The 25,000-nt window shown below is 43.0% G+C and overlaps 2 protein-coding genes across 2 annotated transcripts in view; both read right to left on the bottom strand.

Annotated features, from left to right (window-relative positions):
• The window catches only part of ercc2 (excision repair cross-complementation group 2), a 14,837-nt gene extending 3,238 nt beyond the window's left edge, over window positions 1-11,599 (bottom strand). The window contains exons 1-19 of the mRNA XM_071906663.2: window positions 11,483-11,599; window positions 11,018-11,117; window positions 10,324-10,401; window positions 9,978-10,040; window positions 9,528-9,641; window positions 8,868-8,984; window positions 7,501-7,617; window positions 6,558-6,681; window positions 6,161-6,257; window positions 5,868-6,001; window positions 4,547-4,715; window positions 2,391-2,509; window positions 2,016-2,085; window positions 1,820-1,889; window positions 1,548-1,649; window positions 1,199-1,262; window positions 785-906; window positions 356-448; window positions 28-100 (exon numbers count right to left, since the gene is read on the bottom strand). Coding sequence (XP_071762764.2) covers window positions 28-100; window positions 356-448; window positions 785-906; window positions 1,199-1,262; window positions 1,548-1,649; window positions 1,820-1,889; window positions 2,016-2,085; window positions 2,391-2,509; window positions 4,547-4,715; window positions 5,868-6,001; window positions 6,161-6,257; window positions 6,558-6,681; window positions 7,501-7,617; window positions 8,868-8,984; window positions 9,528-9,641; window positions 9,978-10,040; window positions 10,324-10,401; window positions 11,018-11,117; window positions 11,483-11,487 — 1,831 coding nt within the window. The 5' untranslated portion in view covers window positions 11,488-11,599. The remainder of the gene's footprint in view (window positions 1-27; window positions 101-355; window positions 449-784; window positions 907-1,198; window positions 1,263-1,547; window positions 1,650-1,819; window positions 1,890-2,015; window positions 2,086-2,390; window positions 2,510-4,546; window positions 4,716-5,867; window positions 6,002-6,160; window positions 6,258-6,557; window positions 6,682-7,500; window positions 7,618-8,867; window positions 8,985-9,527; window positions 9,642-9,977; window positions 10,041-10,323; window positions 10,402-11,017; window positions 11,118-11,482) is intronic.
• A 547-nt stretch (window positions 11,600-12,146) lies between these two features.
• LOC139917530 (cdc42 effector protein 3) lies at window positions 12,147-24,320 on the bottom strand. Its single transcript, XM_071906666.2, has 2 exons — window positions 24,189-24,320; window positions 12,147-14,938 (listed from the first exon to the last, which is right to left on the bottom strand). The coding sequence occupies exon 2, from the start codon at window positions 14,309-14,311 to the stop codon at window positions 13,352-13,354; it is 960 nt and encodes a 319-aa protein (XP_071762767.1). The 5' UTR covers window positions 14,312-14,938; window positions 24,189-24,320; the 3' UTR covers window positions 12,147-13,351.
• Window positions 24,321-25,000: the final 680 nt, after the last annotated feature.

Below are 25,000 nucleotides of genomic sequence, written 5' to 3'. Positions count from 1 at the left end.
AGAGAAAACTGCACAGCGATCATTTACCAAAGTCGATTCCTTCAGACACTTTTCCTCTGGCCACAGACAGGAGGATCGCTCCTCTGCCGTTCTCACACGCCTGGGGAGGAGAGACGGACAGACAGACAGCAGAGGTCAGGGGTCAAAGGTCTGCGACCCACCAGAAGACCAGGAAGACAAAATATCTCCACAAGTCTACATTTATTTATTACATCAACACTGCTGCTGATGCTAAATGAATAGGAATCACAGGCATTTGCATCATGAGTCAATTTTTTTCCAACATGATACAGATTTAGCTTTTCAGAAGTAGCTGCTGTGTGGTCTGATGTGTGATGGAAGGTGTCGTTCTGACCTCCTGGTATTTTTCCAGGGCCATGCTGGTCTCCGCAGCATCTGGAGTCTCAATGAAGATCAGCTTGTTCCTCTGGATGTTCTCCAGGATACCCTACACACACACACACACACACACACACACACACACAAATCATGAGGACACGAGAGACAACTGTGTGCTACTTTTCCATATAAGAAGAGGTTTGTTCCAGAAGGAGATGTGACACTGACTCATACTAAATGACAGCACAAAATCCAAACAAATTATAATACTTTTTAAAGGACAGGAGGAAACTTGAGTCCTTGGTTGACAAAGCGATAACACTTTTACAAATTGGATCCTGTATCATTTAGAGCAGTCGGGACTCCATATTTAGTATATATGTAGTCCATATTTATTCCTCAGGTCTTCCTCAGGTGTGTGTTGTGTTTGCACACACACACTAACCTGTTCATACCAGGACGCCACTATGTTCTCCATGTAGACGTAGCTGGTGAAAAACGCCACGATGCCATCAGGAACGATGGCCGACATCTCCAGGAGCAGGTTGCCGTAGTTACGGATCACAGCTGGAAATTAAAAAGACAAAGACAGAAATTAATTATATTGGATTTAAACAAAGAAAATCACAAGAATTTAGATGTTTCATTTTTTAGAACTAAACTGTTTTTGGATATTAGTGCTGAAAAAGAGTAGTAGTAGAAAAAAAACTGTCCACATATATCCAAATTCATGTCACAGTTGCAATACTCAACAAATTAATACAAATTAACACAAAAAACAATACAAATAAACACAGGAGGAGTTTTTTTTTGTCAATTTTGTCGATTTTACAGATACGATGAACACATTTCTACTAACCAAAATCCTCCCTGGTCTCAAACTTTGAGCTCAGGGCCACCTGGTCGTTCCCCCTGCCCACAATCTACAAGAGACAGACAGATAAATAAAGGAAGAGAAAGAAAGAAAACAGAAAGGTAAAGGCCAACAGAATAAAATAAATAAAATAGTTGAATAGGCTCTAATAATTCAGTAACAGTTTCAAGTGTGGAAATGACGTGATTAAGGTTTTTCGACTGGTGGAGGATGTGGGTTCTCATTTTTTTTTGGTACATGAGTCATCATTCTTAAACTTCCTTGACCAGTTCGAGAATCTCTCTAGCCATGTGCCATGCTGTGTGTGTGTGTGTGTGTGTGTCTAGTTACACACCAGAGGACAGAGGCAGGTCCGTGCCAGCGTCATGGTGAAGGACGCCATGGTAACGGGGCGGAAGTCGAGTATTCTGGGATAGATGTCCAGTGGAGAGAGAGTCTGAGGAGAGGAACCAGAGAGTCAGAATGAGAGCAGACAGTCACATCGGTCACTTAACTGCTACCTAGGACTTAAAATCAATCTGAACAATACTTCATGGAGTAGTGAATGTGACAGGACTGTAATTTGAGCAGAGAGAGGTAAACTAGGAGGAGCGGTAACTAACTCACCCCAGAGGTGATGACGACTGACTGGAATCGCTCAAAGACAGGCTTGATGGCTATGGAGGGATCCATACAGCTGAGACAGAGAGAGAAGAGGCAGAGCGGAGGAGTTTTAATGTTCATATATAGCATCCATACTTTCACCATAGGCTTAGGTTTACATGGTTTCACATATTTGATCGGTCCGCTTGATTTTACCCACCTGAAGTGCAGCACAGGGTTGGCGATGGTTGGAGTTCGGTCCTCAAAAGGCTCAATGATGATGGTGAAACCTTAATGTGGCAGGAAGAGAGAAACGCTCAACAAAGCTCGGTCAAATCAAACAATAAAACCCAAAGTAAGAAGTACAAAGGGAAACGCTGCCAAAATCTACCACTGGAAGTGTTTCAACCACATCCAAAGGTATCATGGACTCAATTAACTAGCTAACTAAATCTGGACTTAACTTAAACCTACTCCCTTAAAAATCTGCAACTGCAACTGTAGTAGCTGTCAAAATAATATATTTGTGCGTAACGTTGTACTTGTAAATGGAAAGCACTTGTAAATGGAAAGAGTGCTGAGGTGTGTTTGGTACCTTGGCTGTAGGTGCTGACCAGGGTGGCAAAGTTGGAGATGAGAGTAACAGCTGAGAAGTCGGCGATGTCGGCGATCTCCAGAGTCCGCAGCAACGACCGCAACCTCTCTGCACAAAACCTGAGGAGACACACAGAGGGAGGGATAGAAGATTAAGGAGGGAGGGAGTGAATGAGTGAGTGAGTGAGTGAGTGAGTGACTGACTGACAGGGTGAGTGAGTGAAGAAGTGAGTGATTTCAGAAGGGAGCGAGTAAGGAAGTAGGGTATAAAGTGAAAGTATAAGTGAGGAAGTGAGAGGAAAAGGGAGCAGGGCTTAAAGCAAAAAAACATTGTGAGCCTGAAATGTTCCTGACTGATTTTGTGTGTGTGTGTGTGTGTGTGTGTGTGTGTGTGTGTGTGTGTGTGTGTGTGTGTGTGTGTGTGTGGGGTGGGGGGAGGTAGTCAGCACACTGGACCATCGCACCATTTATTTCTCTATAAAACTAGTCCAATAACAAGAACAACGAACACAATTGACACATTTCTGTGCTGAATGAATGAATATTCAACATACAGCATTATTAATCTATAAACCTAGTGCGATAAGGATAACTGTGAAGCCCCCCAGGGGTCACCTGGTACAAAAAAAATGATGGGAATCAGTGGGCACGGTTTTCTTACAATTTATTCCTAAACCGTGCCCACGGATTAGTAAACCATGCGCACAGATTTGTAATATCTACGTTGATAACATCAAAGAGGGACTTTTAGGCCTATATACAGTGAGCCAGAGCCATTACACACAGCTTGGCATACATATAGTGAGCTGTAATAGCCATTAGGCACCTAGACCATATGTGAACCATAACCATTGATTAATCACATCAGTAGGTCTAATTTATGATCCGATGTGTGTTTTGGTGACAATATGAAACCTATTTACTCCCTATAAATCATGCTTGTAGAAAAAGCATGTTAATTAAATTTTATATGCAACTCTGTGGGCCGCTGTGCTGTCCCTGTTTGATGTTATCAATGTATTCATCAATTGGCGTCACAAACAGGATCCCAACAGGAGTCTAGAGGAACTCTGGTGAGTAGTTTATCCGCTCGACGGGATCCTCAAACCTGTGTTGAGAATTGAAGGATTTCTTGAAGTTTATAATTGTAATTGTTTAGATGATCTGTGTATTGTTCTACAGGAACATTTACAAGTCCTATAGGGGCTGTGGGGCCTGCCTACAGGGTGGGGTAAGACCACCGGAAAGACTCTAGGCTCCTTCGAAGAATCCTTCAAGATCTCATCTAAATTGATTTCCTTTTGAGAGGAAAAATTGAGGGAGCCACTCTCAGAGAAGTTATACTGGCTGACCAGAGGTGTCACCAGTGTGAGAGTGACTGCTCAATATCTTTCTTTCTTTTGTTTTTAATGTCATTTTATGTATTTTTTCTGTTTTATGTGAAGCACATTGTATATGCCTTGTGTATGAAATGTGCGATATAAATAAAGTTTGCCTTGCCTTACATATTACAAATCTGTGTGCACGGTCTCGCATTCCATTGGTAATTGTAAAATATTGCTTTGCTTCGCTGAATATGATTGGATAAAACGCATCAAAAACAAAAACCCACATGGAGTGAGTTGTTTTTTTTTTTTTTTTTTTCGAGAATAGTTTGTGAATCTAAAACGTCCATACGCCGGAAATCCGGCACCTTGCCGGAGGTCTTTAAGCCCTGAGGGAGTGAGGAAGTGAGTGAGGAAGTGAGTGAGGAAGTGAGTGAATGAATGAGTGAGTGAGTGAGGGAGGGAGGCAGGGAGGCAGGGAGGGATTGAGAAAATGATTAAGTGTGAAATTGACTGTGGAAGTGAGCGAGTGAGTGAGTGAGTGAGTGAGGAAATGAGGGAGCAAGTGACCAAGTGGGTGAAGAAGGGAGCAAGTGAGAGTGAGTGAGAGTGAGTGAGAGTGAGTGAGTGAGTGAGTGAGTGAGTGAGAGAGCGAGTAAAGAGTCTCATGCAGTCTCTCAGAAAAATTTGCACATTTTGTTTGACTCTTAAAATATCACTGAATGACTTCACCTAGATTTTTTCCCTTCTACTCTTTACACTGAGCTTAGAAAAAATGCTAAATACTGAAACATGTCTGTACAAAAGCACGATGTAACACGGCCACACTGACCTGAGAGGCTTGCGGTCGATGCAGACCTTGTCGAAGATGTCTTTGAGGAACTGAGGAGCGCTCTCCTGCACAACGTGGTGGACTCTCAGACGGGCCTTCAGGTACTCCAGGAAACGCCTCACGAATCCAACAAAGTGCTCCGCTGTACGGATAGTGCCGGGCACCGCCTCTGAGAGAGGGAGAGAGAGAGAGACAGACAGAGAGAGAGAGAGACAGAGAGAGAGAGAGAGAGAGAGAGAGAGAGAGAGAGATAGAGAGAGATAAAGAGAGAGAGAGATAGAGAGAGGGAAAGAGAGAGAGAGAGATAGAGAGAGATAGAGAGAGAGATAGAGGGAGGGAGAGAGAGAGATAGATAGAGATAGAGATAGAGAGAGAGAGAGAGAGATGGAGGGAGAGAGAGAGATAGAGATAGAGAGAGATAGAGAGAGAGACAGAGGGAGGGAGAGAGAGATAGAGATAGAGAGAGATAGAGAGGGAGAGATAGAGAGATAAAAAGAGAGAGAGAGAGAGAGAGAGAGAGATAGAGAGAGAGACAGAGGGAGGGAGAGAGAGAGAGATATAGAGAGATAGAGAGGAGAGATAGAGAGAGATAAAGAGAGAGAGATAGAGAGAGAGAGAGAGACAGACAGAGGGAGGGAGAGAGAGAGAGAGAGATAGAGAGATAGAGAGGGAGAGATAGAGATAGAGAGAGATAGAGAGGGAGAGACAGAGAGATAAAAAGAGAGAGAGATAGAGAGAGAGAGAGACAGAGGGAGGGAGAGAGAGATAGATATAGAGAGAGATAGAGAGGAGAGATAGAGAGAGAGAGAGAGAGAGAGAGAGAGAGACAGACAGACAGAGGGAGAGAGAGAGAGATAGAGATAGAGAGACAGAAATAGTTTGATGAAGAGAAGGTAGAAAGAAAAAAGAGCAAGAAAGAATTAAGATGTGTTAAGTTTTACTGGGAAGCTAGTTGAATTGTTTTTTTCTTATAAGAAGTTCAGAATTGTGTTTTGTTTAAACTATTTGCTCTAAAAGCAATGTGAAGAGAGGGATGAATAAAAGCAAAAATAGTAAAAAAAACAAAAACAATGTGTCATGTAAGTGGGAGGGCCAAGAAATAATACAAATTTTTCCTTGAAGTTAACTAACAGACTCGAGAAGATAAACTGAGCCTGGTGGATTCCAAAATTCACCTGACTCTCTCACCAATTTCCAAGCTGTATTTATTTTTAGAGCAAAACACAAGGTCCAAATAGCAGGCGGTCAGTAGACTAATTTACCAGACACAGTGAAAATTTCCCAGCCATGTGATGTGTAGTGTTACTTTTGATGGTCCTACCTTGAAGAATTTCATCTGGCAACACTGGATTTGCCATGTAGACGTCGGTTTCCCTGGCAACGTTGGCCTCCTTTAGCCCCTCCACCAATCGCCTGTACTCCTCCTTCAGTTTAGCAGCGTCTGTCTCCTTTATCCTGTCAGACAGCAGAGGAGGGCGGGGCCAAGTTTACAACAGGCAGTTGACGGCCTCCATGCTAAAACAACAAGTTCAAGATCTCTATGCACACATCTCTTTTCTTTCTTATTGTATTGTGAACAAACCTGACGCTGACCTTTGCCCTTTGCCCTCTTACTTTTGTATGGCGTTCTGGAGTGTGTCCACGTTGTTCTGGCAGCGGTCCAGCGTCCGTCTAGTGATGTTCACACTCATGGAGTCAATACACACATTGTCTGGAAGGGAGGAGAAAGGAGAGGAAACACAAAAGAAAAGTAGAAAAAATAGAGGCAGGACAGAGAAGAGAAGAGAAGAGGAGAAAAGACATTAGAGCTCTTTTTAGATTTCCAAAAACAAACTTTAACAATAACAGTCTAGTCAAGGACTCATCATATCTTCACTTCCTTCAAATAAATCTCAATAATGACATACCATACTTAATAATTAGAATTTGGTTATATTTCAGATGTTGAATACATATAATAAGGTCATTTTATTATAATAAACCATGAGTTAGGGTCAGTTTATGATCCCACCGATGTTATGAGCCTCATCAAACACCACCACTGATTTCTTGGCCAGCTCCTTGGAGACCATGTCGGCTATCTTGGGGTCCAGCAGGTAGTGGTAGCTGTAAACCACGATGTTGGCGTGCAGGATCTGGGAGGATAGGCAGGAGAGAGAAAATAAGAAAAGCTAAGAGATACAGTAGCAACTTTGCAGTATAACATCAAATGCTAGACTATTATTTATTAAATAGCCACTGTGGGGTTGTCAGATTTTCAGATTATAATGGCAAGTGGGAGCACCAACCTTTCCTCTTAATGACAAACATTTAAGGACAAGTTATACTTCCGGCGGTGCGAGGATTTATAGTTCTGTGTTGGCGATTCTGAGTGTAGACCACCGAAACACTAGATGGCGGTGTGGTGCTTTGTTAACACAGAAGTAATAACAACAGAAGTAGTAGTGTTTACGTTCTCTGAAACTCATGTTCTGGAATATTTCTCACCACAAATTCTGCGACATCTGGTAGTCTTTATAATTCGGAGATGAGTATAAATTAACGTATTTGTGAACCTCCTCAGCTCGTCTCCGTTCAATCTGTTCCACTGTCTTCGCTATTAGCGGACATCAACCGGTTGCAGGTGGGAGGAAATACAAAAGCGGGCCAATCACAGTTCTCGCGGTCTTGCATCGCTCTACGCGCAGTTAAATTTTGGGAGAGCTGCACGTAAGCTACGGTGGCAGCGCAAAGACCTACGGCGTAGCTACGGTGACACTTTGACGCAGAAGTATAAATTGGCCTTTACAGTACATGCTTTGTTCCAACTTCCCTGTGTTGCCTCTACTAGCATCTCTAATGTTCTAGACCTGTGGCTCAGGGCAGGTCACTATTTTACCAGCCAAACAGACAAAGAGACAAACTTACCAGCCACGGCCAAAACACAGCAGCATTTGGCTGGGAGGACGACTTACTGAGTAGCGTGCCAGGAAGTAAGGACACCAGCCTTTCCTCCTGCCGTAGTCCTTCAGGTCGTCCAGGTTGTAGATGCCGGGAGGCAGCGGCACCTGGCGGCCGACTGAATCAAACTCCTGCAAGAAACACACAGACAGACAGAAAGGTAGGGTTCAAGGAGACCAGACCAGCAGACAGACACGTGGACACATGGAGTGAAGACTGACGGGAAGTAGGGCTGAACAATTAATCGAAATTTTATCGAAATCGCAATATGGCCTACTGCAATTTTCAAATCGCAGGAGGCGCAATATTTGTTAAAAGGCGAAATGTGTGTCAAAACACCAGTTTTAAATGAAATATTGTCGTGCTGCAGAGACGTCCTGGCCTACACATCATATTCTACAGACTTAAGAAAACATCTTTGTTTGGTACAGATCCCCGCAAAAATCACACCATAATCATTTTAATACGATTTTTCAATGAAAATGAGAATAATGATGTAAAAATTAACATTCCCTCTAATATCGCAAATCATATCGCAATTGCAATATCAGTCAAAATAATCACAATTAGATATTTTTTCAAAATCGTTCAGCCCTAAAGGAAAGGAACAATTCTTGAATCAAAACAACCTTGGCTGGATGAAAGAAACACATTCCCAAATTTAACACATACTGATACTGCATAAGTGTAGGGCATAGACACTGTACCAGATAGGGCAAGGTTTACTCTAAAAAAAACAAACAGAAAACTGATATGAACTCCAGAATGGAGTCGAACACATTTTAACACTTTTTACAAGTTGTCTTGGTTTGTTTGAGCCTCCTTAGCTGCCAGACGGATGGATTTTAGCTGGATGAAAGGTCCACACTCACACCTTGAACATACAGTGTCACCGATATTGGATAAGTTACACTGTGGGCCATGATAGGGCATAGTTTACTCTAACAAGACAAAGAGAAAGCGGATATGAACTCCAGACTGTGGTCAAACACGTTTTCTGAGTACTTTTCATGGTTTGGTTTGGCCTACTTAGGTGCCAGATAGGTGGGGTTTGACACAATAGAACAATACAATCATGCATCTGGTATCCCATGCAGGTTAGAAGGAAAAACCAACCCTGGGATACTCTTCCACTGTTATAGATCATCGATTTGTGATGTTCAGTGCACTCCAGGAGTTATTTAAGTGATGAAGTGTTGAAATTTACTGTTTGGTTGCACCCAGTTTCCCTCAACCTGCCTCATTTATAGGGATGGGACGATTTGTATTGCGATATATATTGAATATCTATACATCGTCCTAACCCTACTCGTCTACCTCTACTTCAGTTGAAAAATACAGTTTGACCCCGGGTCTGATAAACACACTTTTGACTTCTTACCTCATAGAAGCGGCACACGGGCACACCGGGGTCGCTGTGGCGTTGTGCGCGGACGTACGACGCCGTCAGGCTGTGGCACTTCCCATCGATCTCTTTACCGAGACGCAGAGAACTCACCTGGACAGGAGCGGAGGAGCCGGGTTAGGATCAGACTAGACAGACAAGAGCTAATATAATCTGACTACCACACACACACACACACACACACACACACACACACACACACACACACACACAGACCAGAGCAAGAAGCTAAGTTCTTTATCCACTTGTCACAGCAGCGGGCATTTTAATACTTCTTCAGCTTTGAAAGTGTACTTGTCATGTGTTTATGATTTGTCTGATTACTGTCATCTTGTCTGTGCTGCATATGAGGTCCTGATTTGTCCTGATTTTAAGGATTTACTATCTGTCATTATACAACTGACCACCATATAGATCACAGGTCTCTATCAGTACGAGGAGAGACTAACATCACTGATTTAGTTCATGTTGTTTCTCTCTAATGACGCTGCATCATTAAATATCTACTAATTGATCAGATCGACTGCTGTCTGTTCCTGTGCTCTGGTTATCAATATCACCATACAACACAAATAAATAAACAAACACGCACACACACACACACACACACACACCGGACACAACTGGTGGTCGTACCTCGGGGTGGATACAGAGGTTCTTCCTGGAGGAGAGGGCCAGAGCCAGGAAGTTGTTGCTCTCTCCAGTCTCCTTGGAATAAAACTCTATCAGCTTCCTCAGCTCCTCCACCACCTGAGACAGAGGGTCAAATATATGGGATATGTTGTGATGATTTATGTGTTTTATTGTGCTTTTTTATTGGTGTTTTTATTCTTTTTCCTGTGTGTTTATTTTACTGTAAATCCTATTTCTAAGTGAAATTTCTCTTATGGGACAGATTGTTATTAGGAAGTAATTAGTATTGACAAGTTATTTGGGCTTAAATGAAGTTTGGACTCAAGGATACTTCGATAGGACGAATTGTTGTAGGGGGTTAAACCTACGGCCTTTCAGTTACGGGACGCTCATCCTGATCTCTAGGCCCTCTTGCCTTGCTTGGTGCTGACTGGGGTTTTAATTATGACTCACCTTCTCGATCTCTGGAACCGTTCTTGAGCAGTAGATTAGCTTGGTCACTTCCAGAGGAAAGGCCTGAGAGAGAGAGAGAGAGAGAGAGAGAGAGAGAGAGAGAGAGAGAGAGAGAGAGAGAGAGAGAGAGAGGAGACAGAGAGAGAAGAGAGAGAGAGGAGACAGAGAGATAGAGAGAGAAGACAGAGAGAGAAGAGAGAGAAGAGAGAGAGAGGGCAGAAGAAATTCATGATTGCATTACAATTTCTTGACATAACAATTTCATTACAATGTGAATGTCATGAATGCAGGGAAGTGTTGGACAGAGCCATAAATCTGAATGAAGACTCAGAGACACACAGCTCACCCTCTGGTAGGCGACGATCAGAGAGAGCAGAGAGATGGTCTTCCCTGTTCCTGATGGCATCTCCAAAACTCCATGACCCTAAAGAGAAACAGCATAAGACGGCAAGGAAACACACACACACACACACACACACACACACACACACACAAAGTTAACACTCTCTGGGCCTCTCCCTCCAGTGACACACTGCTAAACCAAAAAGTAGGTCACTTTAAATTAGAAAAACCCAAATTTATGTTGTTGTTGTTCAACTGATACATTTCTGAGAATTTGGCAATCCTTCATGGATTACACAGAAGTTATGCTTTAATTTCCCCCTTCACTTTTTCTCACATCCATGCCTGTAATACACTGGAAAATACACATGTCAGAGCTTTGAATCTATTTATTGTTTCACTTTGCATTTGTTAATCTGTTCCTATTTTGTTAGTCTGTTTTACTGTATTTACCTTTTTCATACATCATTTTATCTAATTGTCTTCTCTTGTGTTTTTTTCTGTACTGGGGCTAACCAAAATAATAAAGTAGGTAACTTAAACTCTGGCCTTGATTTGGGACGTTTCCTCATTCTGTAAGATAGGTAGGTAAACTGTCAACCCTCATCAGTGTCACTAATCACAGGAACTACATCCCTGATTCTCTCTCATATTAGTGAAGTTGTGAAAATGAGACTCTATTGGCCATAATAATCTACCTTGGCATCCAGTGTCCTCTTCAGCTCCAGCATGTAGGAGTACTGCTCTGGATATATGTAGTCATATGGGAAATACACCAACAGACCATCGATGTTTAGCCTGGAAGAAAACATTATTAGTTAGGTTACTGACTAGCTACGCAGTGACGTTACAAATGCTACAGGCACAAGTGTAAAAGTACACAGCTGAATTAACTGTATAATGTGTGTAAAAGTAACGCAACTGCTATTATATACACACACACACACACACACACACACACACACACACACACACACACACACACACTGACCGACCCATTTACTTACGATAATCTGAAGAAGTTGCAGCTAGCGTTAATGTCAGTTATCACGTTTGTTATGTCAGCTAACGCTAGCTAACCTTAGCTACAAAGCAAGCTAGCACTGACTAACTGAAATGTCTGCGCAGATAACTTTTTCTTCCGTCGCAGCAGAAACACTTACTTCATTTTTGTAAGACTTGATGCAGCCGCTTCTCTTCTTGGTCAGTCACTTCCAATAATTTGAAATAATCATTGATAACTTTTCTGCACACTACACACTACTTCCAGTGCTTTGACTACAACCCTCTGCGTCTGCGCGAAGCCGGTAGTGGAATAATTTCCGGTTGATAATTTTCAAAATAAAAGCATGTATTTACATGCATACGCACTATTTTTCATGATACGCACATTGATCTGCTGCCAGGAGTTCATCAGATGAAATAATAATAGAGGTGATGAGACACTTGAGGTTAATGCAAATGAATAGTTAATTCTCATTTCTGTGTATATTGAAAATTACTTATTTCACCCATATGCTATATATGCTATATACTCTACAATTAGTGTTTCAAAGGAGCATTCTCCTTTAAATCGGTTGGCATGGTGTGTGTGTGTGTGTGTGTGTGTGTGTGTGTGTGTGTGTTTGCGTGTGTGTCTTGTGTGTAATATCAAGTAACCTTGCAACAGTGAGAGATCTGTAAGAGATCACTGGAGAAAAGAGTGGTACTTTCTCCCTTCCTTTTCAAAAAGATTTACTTTGCTGCACTGTGTGTGTGTGTGTGTGTGTGTGTGTGTGTGTGTGTGTGTTAAAAAGAAAAACACCATAAATACATATTCTTCTTTATAGGACCATATTTATTCATACATTTACAGTGATATATACAGCATATGACATTTGAAGTATAGGCTACTGTGGTAATGCAGACAGTGTAATGTTAGGGAGGCCAGCGGTGAGCCACAACATGAAAGAAGAGTCAGTGTTTTAAAAGACCAATATTTTAAAACAATCTAAGAAGCACTTTTTCTTATACTTAAAGCATTTTATTGGTTAAAACAGTGAAAATTGGCTTCCTCCGTTTCCCTCTGATCACAAGGATGAAACCTGCTATTGAAAAGTTGTCAAAAGCAACACTAGATGGCAGCTAAGGACAGTTTTAGCTTAGATCTTTACCTGTTACAGTAAGACAGTCAAATTACAACAAGTTCTACAGCTGTCCTCTGGCTTTGAAACATTGCAATTAAAGATTGAAGATAAGGATACAATCTCCTGAAACTTTTAAGCGCTGATATTGAGTTTTGAGGCAGCCACAATAAGTTACAGTGGAGCCGGGCCGGCCTACACAACACAGAGCTACTTTATGTTTGCAGTTCAGCTTAGTATGACTGAGCATGTGTGCTGTGAACTTCCTCCCATAATCTAGTGATAATATTCAACATCCTAACACATTGCAAGTGGATGGAAATCGCTGATGAGCTGCTGTGATTTCCAGGATGGATAGGCAGTCCTGCAGCTCCTCAATTTTCATCACAGCTGGTGATGAAACTCCTCCTGCTGTCCCCAGTTCAGTCTAGAGATATCCATATCTCATTCAGTAGGCAGGTTTTTTTTAACCATTAACAAGCAGAATAGCAGACAGAAAAATTCCCAGCAGAAGTCAGTTTCACAGAGAATGCAGCCTGGCTAGTGTTTCCTCCAAAGAAAGTAGGGATGCTATTCTGCTCATCATCATCCTACAGACCGTCCACTTGTGAGTCTGTGGTTCAGCTCTGATAAAGGCTCGTACGGACCGGCCTGTTGCCTTGGCTGTTGTCATGTAGGCCCGCGCTGACACAACGTCCCAGCACTTCTTATCAGTAACATCCACGCACCTCTCGCTTTACTAATTTACCTTTAAACTCAGTTGTCAAGTCTCTTTTAAAAGTACAACCTCTCCTCTCTCTGTTTTCCATGCCTCCATCCCTCGTCCTCCAGTCTCTTCACAGAGCTTTAAAGCTTATAATAAACCATGTGTGTAAAATATACTGTGTAGCATATTAATGTCTCCTTTCTTCACAGCTCACAGCGGTTGTCCACTGCCTTGTAGCGGTCCATGATGCTCAGGACGTCCTCCAGGATGGACGGCCCCAGGTCCAGGTCCAGCCCCGCCATCGAGTCCGACCGCGACACCCCCAAGGCGGCGGGCGAGGCCGTGAGCCCGCCCGGGTGGACGGGGGCGCAGGGCGACTCGCTGCGCTCGCTCCTCAGGTCCTCGTTGCTCAGCCCGGCGTCCGAGTCCAGGCTGAGGCCCCGGCGGACGTCCAGGATCCCGCAGCTTTCCGACATGGAGTCCTCGGAGGAGCCCTCGGAGAAGGAGCCGGAGGAGGGGACGAGCCGGCGGATGGCGGGCGAGAAGGAGATGTCGCGGCAGGGTTCGGAGGCCAGGCGGCCCACCACGCCGTTCTCGCAGAGAGATAGCGCGCGCTGCTGCTGGCCGTGGCCGTAGCCGTTGCTCTGCGCCTGCTGGTGGCCCGGCTGCGTCGGCGGCTGGTGGTGCTGTGTTTGGAAGTGGTTTTGCTCCGATTGGGAGGGCAGAGAGGGAGGGGAGGGGTCGTCCAGGTGGAGGCGTGGCGGTTTGGGCGGCGCCTGTTCGTGGGCGATGAACACGGGCATGGAGATGGTGGTCTTCAGCAGGCCCGTGGACGGGTGCTGGTAGTGGTAGCCGTTGTAGGCGTAGCTGTGCGAGCTCTGATCGGCGGAGAAGCCCTCCTCCAGGCAGCGCTCCATGCTGTGCGTGCGCCCGTGTCCGTTCTGCGGCCGGCCCAGGGACGACGGCAGCATGTCCAACTTGCCCTGGAGGAAGCCCACGTCTCCGAACATGTCGCCCTCCCCCTCCGGTCCCACGTGGGCGCTGTGGCGCACGTCGCCCAGCGGGGGGCTGATCATGTCGCCTGACAGGACGTCGCGGAGCCTCAGCTTCTTCCCCCTCTTGGGAGTCGTAGTTTTTAGGTACATGGGCGTCTTTGCCGGCATCTTGCTTCAGTGTGTGAGGTGATTCAGTCTCTCCAGTGATAACTCGGCGTGAATCTTTATATCTAAGAGGAGAGGTAAGGCTCCCCAGGTGCGCTCATACCTCTGAGGTTTGGACAGCAGAGACTCACTTCCTCTTGGAATGATTAAATCCAAAAGCACGGGAAATTAAGCTGTATCCAAATGCAGTGGAAAGAGTTCAGAAAGCACACTCACTTGATAAGAAACTCTCTCACTCCCAGCTGAATGTCCCAGTGTGTGTTGCTCCTCCAAGTCACTATACAAGTATTTAGGTCGCTCACTCAGAGTAGCAAGCCCCGGGGGTTGAGCCTCACGCTGACATGTGACTCTGAGGGGAGAGGAGAAAGGCCTTGACCTCGGATCAGCTCTCTCTCTCTCTCTCTCTCTCTCTCTCTCTCTCTCACAGTAACTGCATATCCAAACAAACACTGGATCCTCTTCCTCTTCCAAACACACACACACACTCCTCTCTTTATCCCTCCGATGTCGGCCTCGGGGATGAAGAATACGCTCTGGCTGCCTCGCTGTCTGCCGACCCGGCCGGTCCTCTCTGGGGTCGCTGACCGGAGCTCAGAAACTTCTGGAATGTGACATCAAAACGCCAGAGATCTGCAGAGGAAACAAGAGAGGGAGAAAAAAAAAAAAAGAGTCAGGACGAGGGCAAAAGAGATGGAGAGAGAGGGAGGGAAATGAGGCAGGGGAAAAAGCGAGGGGGAGATAGATGGAGGTGAAGGGAAGGGAAGGGAGGAGGAGACAAGGGAGAGACGGGGGAAGGGAGGAGTGAAGGAGCGGAGATTTACAACCTTCCTTTCAGCGAGCCAGAGGACAGTAATATGAGGGAAAACACTCCAAGAATCCTGAGTGTTTGCTAAGAGGGGTCTGCCTGCCTCAAATTGCCCGAAAATGTGTGTGTGTGTGTGTGTGTGTGCTGATTCGAGGCCCCTGATTTGAGTGTGTGTAGGCTATTCTTACAGTGAGTCACTCAATGAATCAGTCCGGAAAATTGGTCACGCATTCCCCAAGACCCCTCAACTTAGTTAGTGGAAACACAAGTCACCGCCTGGAAATCGTTGGGTGTTTTTTTTTTTTTAAAAAGCTTTTGTGTTTGCGTCTCTCCCGGTCTCCTCTTCGTGTGCGGCGAGTCTGTTATCAGCGAGAAAATGTTCAAGTCTCTTTCCTGAGACAAACACTGTGAATTATGGGATGGCAGGCGGGTCGGTCTCCCCTTTAGGGCGCTGTGATCCTGTGATCCCATCTCCATCCTATGGTCCTGCGGTATTTAACTCTTTCTGCCTGCCAACATAAAGAGCTGGATTGTTCTGTGTTCAAGTAGTTTGGAAAAGTTGAATTCCATATTAAAATGATAGAGATAGATATAGATTTGTGTGATATAGAAGATGCTCACTCTGACAAAATGATTGCATGTATTCAGCAGTGGAAGGAGTACTAAAACATTCTACTCCAGTAGAAGTACTGTTACTTTGCTGATATTTTACTTAAGTAGAAGTAAAAGCACCGGTGTAAAAAACTACTGAAGTAAAAGTAAAAAGTGTCTCATTTAAAATGTACCGAGAGTAAAAGTTACTGAGTTCCTTTTTAGAAAAGAGAACGTTGTTAGCTGTGATCTTTTCCATGTGATCCTAAAAGGAGAGAGGTCAGAGTTCAAACTAGATTCTTTTAACTGGAAAAATTAGATATTTCAAAATAAAGTGCACCAACAAAGTAAAGTCAGATTCCTCTTCTCACTGTGAATGGCCAATTTATGAGAGAGAGCCACAAAATATGTTCTGCAATGGATGTGACTTAAAATGTAGTGAAGTACAACAGTTCAGCAAAAGTGTACTTAAGTTAAAGTAAAATTACTGACTTTAAAAAGTACACAAAAAAGCTACTCTATTACAGTAAGTTACAACTGGAGTAAATGTAATTAGTTACTTCCACCCTTGCTGGTATGAAGGAAAAACTGACTGAAGTTATTAGTTATAAGACTTTTAGTACCAAAATAGTGACATTTAAGAACATATAATCACCTTTTCTTTTGGCAATAATTAGCAATCAATCCCAAGTAACATTTTTTTGTTCTTAATGAATTTTGAAATGAACCCCCTCATGTATCAAATGTAGTGTTTCTATAAATGGCAAAGGCCTACAGCAGATAATCATTTGACCATAAATTCAGACTTTTCTTCGGTCTTATATAAGTTCTGATCTTGTGACTCAAAGTATTTCTGAATCTCTTGTACATCAAATAGAACAAAGTGTTTCTGTCCTCGACACATACAGTGCTGCTGCTGTTCAAACATGAGGGAAGCTTTACCGGCCACAGAGATAAAAGATAAAGCATAAAGAAATCAATGATTAATGAGTCTGATCAATGCGGCTGTCTCATTTAAAAGCCCTTTCTCTCAGAGTTTCCTTAAAGAACTGGACTGAAGAATCTCAGCATTGCCATGTGATTTATATTGAAACTGCAAAATTGATCATTTTCAACCAGATAGTACCTCATTCTAACTGTGAATTATCTTTGTCCTGTATGTGTGTGTGTGTGTGTGTGCGTGTGTTTGTCAGTTGAAAGCCTCTTATGTCTTAACAATAATCTTTTCAGGAATTCAGAAACATCATTTTGAGATTGATGACTAAATTGGGTTTCATGGCCTTGAGGGAAATCCAGCTTGTTCAACCAGTACAGGACTACATACTGTAACTCTTCAAATTTACATAAAAACGTTCAAATTTGATCCGTGACGAGGTTCCCATGCAGCAGCAGTAGGATGAATATTCTCGTCTCCACCACACCGGCATCTGCAGCAGTCATGTGAATGTCGACACGAGGTTCAGACTTGTGTGAACTTTCCAGGCCGGAGAATAAAAGCTGTTGACATTTTTTGGGCTAAAGCACAAGAGGTGCTGATGCATGTCGGTAAAGAAGAAGAAGAAGAAGAAGGATAAGAAGGACTGAAATCACCAGGCTCGCTTTTGACAAATGCGGATAATTTAAGTTCTCTTTTATTTCCTTCACTTGAAATTATCCTACTTGGCTGAGCAATAAATCAATATTATCGTTTATTGACTTTCAGTGGAATCATGATCGTGATGATATGATATTGTGATATCGTGATACATAATTCTGTTGTCTAAACTGATGATAACAAGCAAATTTTACTTAAAACCCCTGACAAAATGAGGTATGAAACATTTTAAGGAATATTATTTGAACATTTCAGTTTTGCTGGACATCACACTTAACATTGCCATGCAGTTCAATGTGATAAACATCAATTTGATTTTTTAACATGCGATTTTTGCATACATAAGTCATATTGTGATATATTGATACCAAAAAAAAAATCGTATTATTATCGTGATATTGATTTCAACCATATCGCCCATCAACTATATGGAGGATGTATAAGACTGGTTCCTCTGATCAGGGTTTCACTCTCCCTGCCTACACTAGTGATGCAGTTCTGCTCTAAATCATCTGAAAACCAAAATCCTCTCAGATTCCTCTCAGTGTGGTTGATGTCCCACTGTATATCTCTGTTTGGGGGTTCTTGACATGGAAACGCTGGGAGCCTCCGACACAAGCTGTCACTGAGATTGAAGTGAAAGCAATATCCCAAAGCTATATTTCATGTTGTTGAGTGTTTTCACGTTGCAGCACGCAGCGCTGCGGAGGGTTTGAGGTGCAGTCGACCTGACGTCAGCCGCCCCGGGGAACAGCTTTCACCTTTTCTCCCTGCTCTCTGTATCGATACCCACAAACAAGTAAAATCACTTCTTGAAAGCGAGATCCGGTCCGTGTTTGTTAAACCTGTGTTAGAAATTTGTTTTTTTTTAGACAGGGTTTCCAAAATGAAAGTAAGAAAGCTGACTTATGGGCCCTTTGAGCAGCCACAGTTCAGGAAAACTCTAGAGGTTCATGCACTAAAAAAATGTTCTTGTTCTAGCAAAGTGAAATATGACTGAAGATAACTTTGGCAGCGTAACAACATGGACTCTCCAAAGGTTATCATGGCATCAGTGTGATATGCACCGTGTGAAAGAAGCCTTCAATAAATCAAGGCTTTCATTCCCAAAACGCTCTGTATCTAGTTTAGAGGAAAAAATATGAGTCAGTGCTCTTTGTTTCAAACTTAAAAACTTCCACTAGCATCCACTAAAATGTTACTGCTTTGTAACTAAAAGGCTCAAGATAACTCATAACATAAATAATATTTAAGAGTGAGTTTTGCTTCTTCTGCAGGAATCATTTTGTCATAGTAAGTTCCTTTTTACCAAGTAGTAGATATCTTATTTTGGGAAGAAATACAATTTTTCATATGAGGAGAGATTAAACATTGTCACTAATAGTCTTTACAGCGTTGATAATGAACATTCACCAAGAAATGACTGTAGAGCAAAGACAAAAACACAGAGGGAGCTACAAAGCTTATATTTTAGGCATTTATAAAGAACATTTCCTCATGCTTCCAACTTGACGAAGCAACAAGTGAAATGTTTTATAAGCCTATTTGCATATACTATAAGAAAAACAAAGATGTGATTATATTGTCAGCAAAGCCTCACAGTGTGTGGTTTGATAATGTCTTTATACGGGCTGATTTGTATTCCTGCAACCAACCAGCACCTGATTATAAGTGGCTGTGCACGGGCGTCCTGACTTCATTTTAGGTATTTAGTTGACAAATGGACAGGAGAATAATCTTAAACAACACAGGCAACCAACAGGAATGAGTGCAAAGATAACAAATATCCCTGTGTGAATGATTCTGCATGACAGAGAAGCGTGAGGTGAAGTGCTGAGTAATGCTCCCAGCAGGAGGCTGATAGATGCTGATAGAGGAGGCTCCTGGGCAGGAGGGGGGGAGGGGGGCGGGTGGTGGCATTGGATCAGTCGCTTCACCACACAGACACTTACGTCTGCTCTAATCAGCTCAGCGGTGACACGCCCCTGTGATTAGATAAACACACAACTATGCAATTCAATAGGTGTGACTGTCTGTCTGTCATGGATAAAGAGATTCTCCTGCTGCCATTATTCCTCTGCCTTGAGATGAGATCTGCCGCCGTGTGACCGTCAGACCTGCTCTGCCTCGCTCGTTTAAAGGGAAATCCACCCTAAAACACCTCGACACTGTTAAAAGGCACAGCTATTGGCGAGATAGCATGCCTTTCTGGGGCTATTGTGTCATTTGGTGGTGTGTTTTTTGAGAAAATGTTTCAGGATGTAAAACATCAGCGGTAAACGTCAGGTTTTGGTGTCAGTCCCTCAGAATCAAAGAGCGAGGGCTTCTTTCTAGAGCCGCCATTTTGCACCAAGAGACGTTCAACAATCATACAGGGAGAAATCCATCGTAGAAGAGGAGAGAGACCAGTTTCTCCACCCACAGGAGCAGCAGATAGACCAGAATGCAATGCAGCTACAAGGTTATGTTTTGAGGAAGAGACGCGACTAACTTTTCTCAACTGGAAAAACTGTCACTCTCTCGCTCTTACCATGCTATATCGTTATTGCTCTCTCCACCTACACATACTGAACGCAACAAGTTCTCGCTTGTTCTCAAAAGGCATTCTGGGAAATGTAGGAAATAAACTAACTGCAGTAGAAGTAGATGAGGCAGGTTGAGGGAAAAAGTGGGTTCACCAAAAATGTAGATTACATCACTTTTATCACAAAATGAACAGCACAGATTGATGATATCTAACAGTGGAAGAGTATCTGAGAGTGAAACTTTCTGTCTCTTTCTACAGGTTTCTCTGTCTGTCTCTCTCTCTCTCTCCCTGTCTGTCTCGCAATCAGCCATTCTCTTCCTCTGTCTCTCTCTCTCTCTCTCCCTCTCTCTCTCTCTTTCCAACACCACTATCCGAAGGCATCTGTCCACCACAAATTAGAAAGAAAACAGAAATGCAATTCTCTCCGCCTGACTATAATTAAAGCTGAACCACAGATATATTAGAGATGAGATCTTCAAGAGCTGAATCTAATTTAAGCCACTGGGAGCCATAAAGAACGAGGCATTAATATGTCAGTCCTCAGTTTAACACAAAAAAGAACAACAACAACTTTATTTATGTTGCACTTTTTCTAACAAAGAAGTGGAACAAGTGAAACAAACAGTCGTGTTAACAAACTATTCGCTCTAAGGCCTTCGAGGACAGGAACAGCACATTACTCGTCAATGTGACAGTAATGTCACCATAACGATGCAAATATATATACAAATAATAACAACATGGGCTTCAGCCGGTCAGGACCGGCTCAGAGAGGTGGAGTCAGTCCTTGGAGATGCTCTTGCTGAAATGTTGACATGACAGTTTCTCTTGTATTTCTCTTGTGATTTTTTCCCCTGTCATCCATAAATTATTCAACTCAGAGGGAGAAAGGGGGAGGGGGGCTGGTCCCTTAAGGCAACAGTTCACCCCAAAATGAAAAATCCAGTCATTATCTACTCTCTCCCATGTCAGTCAATCCTTTTCACATACTTTAACTGCTTCTTTCTTTTCTTATTTTCTTCGTTTGTGAGTTTGTTTGGGATTCCTCCCACATTCCAAAGAGTCACATTAAAGGAACCGTTCACCCCAAAATGAAAATTCGCTCATTATCTACTCACTCTCATGTCATTCAAAACTTCACTGAAGTTCGTAGTAACACCAAACACACAGCAAGTTAGCCCCCCCCCCCGCCAAACTATTGAAATGAACAGATGTCTTTTTACAGCTCCAAAAAAGCATAAAATGTCCATCAAACTTCTCCAAACAGCTCATGCAGCTCAATCCAAGTGTTTTGTTGCCATACGACTTCACTGTGGGTCCAAAAGTCCAATATCTGCCTCACTATCTCTTATATTTTCCTCACTGACAATGCTCTGGTCAGTGAGGAAGACTCTGGGAAGACTCCACTTACTACTGTAGGGTGTGAGTGTGACCAGAGCATCGTCAGTGAGGAAAATCTAGAAGATAATGTGGTAAATATTAGACTTTTGGACCCACACTGTAATCGTTTGGCTACAAAACACTTGGATTATGCTGCATGAGCTGTTTGGAGGAATTTGACTGACATTTTCTGCTTTTTTTTTTGGAGCTGTAAAAAATGGAGCTGTAAAATATTAACTTGAATAGTTTGTTAGAAGGCTGAGGAGAAAATACAGTCGCTGTGTGTTTGGTTTTCCTACTAACTTCTACTGACCTGGAGGTGATGAGATAATGACTGAACTTTCATTTTGGGGTGAACTACTCCTTTAAAGTCATTAGTGGGGGGGAATTCAATCAATCAAAAGCCACCCAGCACATACACACACATGCACACTCATGCTTGCACACACACACACACACACACACACACACACACACACACACACGTCCTTCCGTATTCCTTCCATGGAAAGGTTACCTACTGGCACATACCGATAGCCAAAAGGGAGGAAATACTTGAGACAACTTGTTAGTGTTTCTTTCCTCCATGCATCACCCTTCAAAGGTGGAATTTGGACACTGCTGATGATGCAATCAGCCGCAGAGGAGGCTGATGCGACATCTGTTTCTGCTCTCAGACTCTGCTCTCCATGTGCTGCCTCGCTGTCTCCGCTGCAGCACAGAGACAAGGTGACGAGCAGGGCGCCACGGTGAGCCACCCTGAACCCTGTGATCTTCTGGTGGCCGGACACACACACACACACACACACACACACACACACACACGAACACGCGAAGCCGCTCCTTTCATTATCCTCCGTCGTCGCTTGCGTCATGCGTAATTGCGCACAGCAGGCGGTTGTTGCCAAAAAAGCCTTTTGCTGCTTGTCCGCCTGATCCGTTTGTTTTTACCATAAAAGTAAAGCGGATCTCGCAGCCTAATGCACCAACGCCCAGTTCATATGATAGTTTCTTTCCACAATGAGAAATCACTATGATATAGAGTAAAGTAGGCTACCTATAGTGATTTAAAGTGTGTCTGTGGTTCTCAAAAGTGAGTTTAGAGTGCTCATCTCCTATGATAATATTACTATAATTGTACTATAGGGACTTTGGGAATACAGGCAGGCACTTTATGAATATTACAGCCTAGTTTTCCTGTGTTTTTGTAGCCTAGTGTCCTTCTGCAAGGTTTACTATAGGTTTACTATATGCTCGTTCTTTTTCCTGAGGCTTATATTGCTTCACTTCTTGTCACAAAAGAGGCACAAGCTGCAAACTATCAGTAAATTCATGAATAAATTCATATATCCCGCTGGGGAAACCTTGGTGGGGTAGCCTAATATGTAATCATCGATTCAGTTGGGGCTCATACCACATGGAGTGTTGAAAAAAAAACAACGGATTTTTGGAAATTAAATTGAGAACAGACTTTGTTTGCTATAGCTTCTCTCCCCTATAAGACCTGAAGGGAGTCTATCAACAAAAAAATCAAAAACAAAACAGCATTTCTAAAGGTCTGATTCTAACTACAACTGAAGCACAAACATTAGAGATAAAGACAGCAAAAACGTTCAAGAATGAAGTCGAACTCAAGTAAACTCTCTCTCTTTCTCTCTCTTATGTAACAGCTGTGAGATCACTCTGTCTTCCTGGAGACTCTCCCAGTTAACTGATTGGTACCAGTGGAACACTATCTGGTTTCTAGTCTAATCCAGCCAGTCACAGATACAGCACGGCACATGGGTACAGCACGGCTATTTTAAAACGGGCTAGTGTAAATGTATAGCCCCCCTCCTCGCTTCTGATTGGCTGAGACGCGTTCGAAACCGTTGGAAAACACCCGATAAACGTACACCTGCGACCGCACAACAGTTAATTTAAATGTTACTGCGCCGAACGAATATCACCACTCATCCAGCTACTTATGTGTCGCTTAGCAACCACGTTGTCGAGCTACTGCTGAGGAACTATATTGCTTGGCGAAAGAATAACATTTAGTTCGTTTTTATTATTAAACCAAAATATTGAATGGACATTTGCTGTTCTAAAATCACTGAAAACAAGTTGTCGTTGCTTATATTGCTTACACAGGCTGTCCAAGTGAGCAGCTAACATTATGTCAGTCAGCAGCAGGACGCTGGCTTCCCGCCCAGTGTTGTGACTTGCTGTCTTCGGCAGAGTGGAGAGCTAACTTACAGTACAGTTATAAACTGTCGCTCCGAGGCTACACATTATGTCAGTTGGTACGTTTTGAACTATACATTCTATATATATTCCCATCGGTGAATTGTTTCATTCTGTTTTTGGTGACTGACGCAGAGAAACAGGGCGTAACATTACATCCCAGGGCTTCTGTAGACTGGTAATCTGCTTAGAAATTAGATCCATCATAACCTACATTGGGTCCTTTGTAGCCTAACTGGGCGGCGTAACCATGAAGTGGTGGCAAATATAAACTGGGTGAAATATAACATCCATAAGGAAAACAACCACCAGTATAAACAAAAATCACTTAGCCATCCAGAAACGCCTTCATTTATGTGCATTTTCTTCAAAAACCCTATGTTCATATGACTTACAACAGTTTGACACTATGATGTGTGAGTAAATTTAGGTCGTAAAGATTCATTTCAGGCTAAAAATAGGTGGGTAAACTGTATTCCGCAAATAAAACGCTGGGCAATCTGACTTTACACGGGTTTTCCTACTCTACACTGCGCACGTTTCGCTGTCCAGCCCAGCGGCTGTCAGGCGCTCTGTATTATGTTGGCAAACAAAATGTTACACTGGTCAGTGTTTTTTCCCCTTTTCTGTCAGTCACATAATAGAAAACAATAGGTCTATTCAACAGGTGGGCTGGCTTCTGGACACCGAGCAGCTAGAAACACAACAGTGACACAAAAAAAACATGATAAAACAAATGTCTTCAGTGTTTACTTGCCTAATTTGAAGCGTCGTCGCTCATTCTCGCGTGGAAATCAAATGTATTTTCGTCCTACAGTCCACGGTTACAGCCGCCAGCTTGTGTATGTGTGCGTGTGTGTGTGTGTGCGTGTGTGTGTGTATGTGTGTGTTCACGGCAGGTAAACCTCTTACTGGCCGGTGCGTTTCTGGAGCGGAGCGGGCTGGTCTGGACGGAGGAGGGAGGGGCGGCGCTGTCAGCCAAGAAAGTGAAAGGGGATCGGCCTGGGCCGCAAGGACCGGCGTCAAGTTAGCCAGAATGAGAAGAGAGGGCTTCCGGTCACGACTTTCAAAATAAAATCCGTATTGGCGGGCATTTGCTGCAACATTTAGACCTAATACAGTGTTTCTCAAATTTGATTTATAGGATAGGAAAAAACATGTTGGTACTGTACGAATTTATTAGCATGTGTATTTTTTTAAGATTTCTCTCAAATTTTTGTTTTTTTCTTGTGTAATATAGAATAGTTTTCATCCTCTAGGCCTCCTCTGATAGGCTAATTAATAAAACTTAACGACCTGAAAAGGGAAAATCATGCAGACAACTTGGATGGATTTCTACTACTTAAAAAAAAGTCTATTTAACCCATAACATTGGCACATTGTTTTCTAAAAGTTATAAATTGAGGGCTCAAGTACCTGGTAGTGAGCCAGAATAAGCCATCTTCTTTCAAAAGGAAATACAATACAGTGTTTTTAGCAACTATCTTGCGGCTAGGCCTCACTCTAGGCCTATATTTAATGTAATGATCCCACTGGGTATTTTTGACGGGGTTTTTGTACACAGATCAT

The sequence above is a fragment of the Centroberyx gerrardi genome, chromosome 6 (assembly GCF_048128805.1).
Source record: "Centroberyx gerrardi isolate f3 chromosome 6, fCenGer3.hap1.cur.20231027, whole genome shotgun sequence".
NCBI classification, from domain to species: Eukaryota; Metazoa; Chordata; class Actinopteri; order Beryciformes; family Berycidae; genus Centroberyx; species Centroberyx gerrardi.
This window is presented reverse-complemented; position numbering and strand designations above follow the sequence as displayed.

What these genes read in the sequence shown, in the direction of transcription:
- LOC139917530 (XM_071906666.2), bottom strand. Translation starts at nt 14,311, where the DNA reads ATGCCGGCAAAGACGCCCATGTACCTAAAAACTACGACTCCCAAGAGG.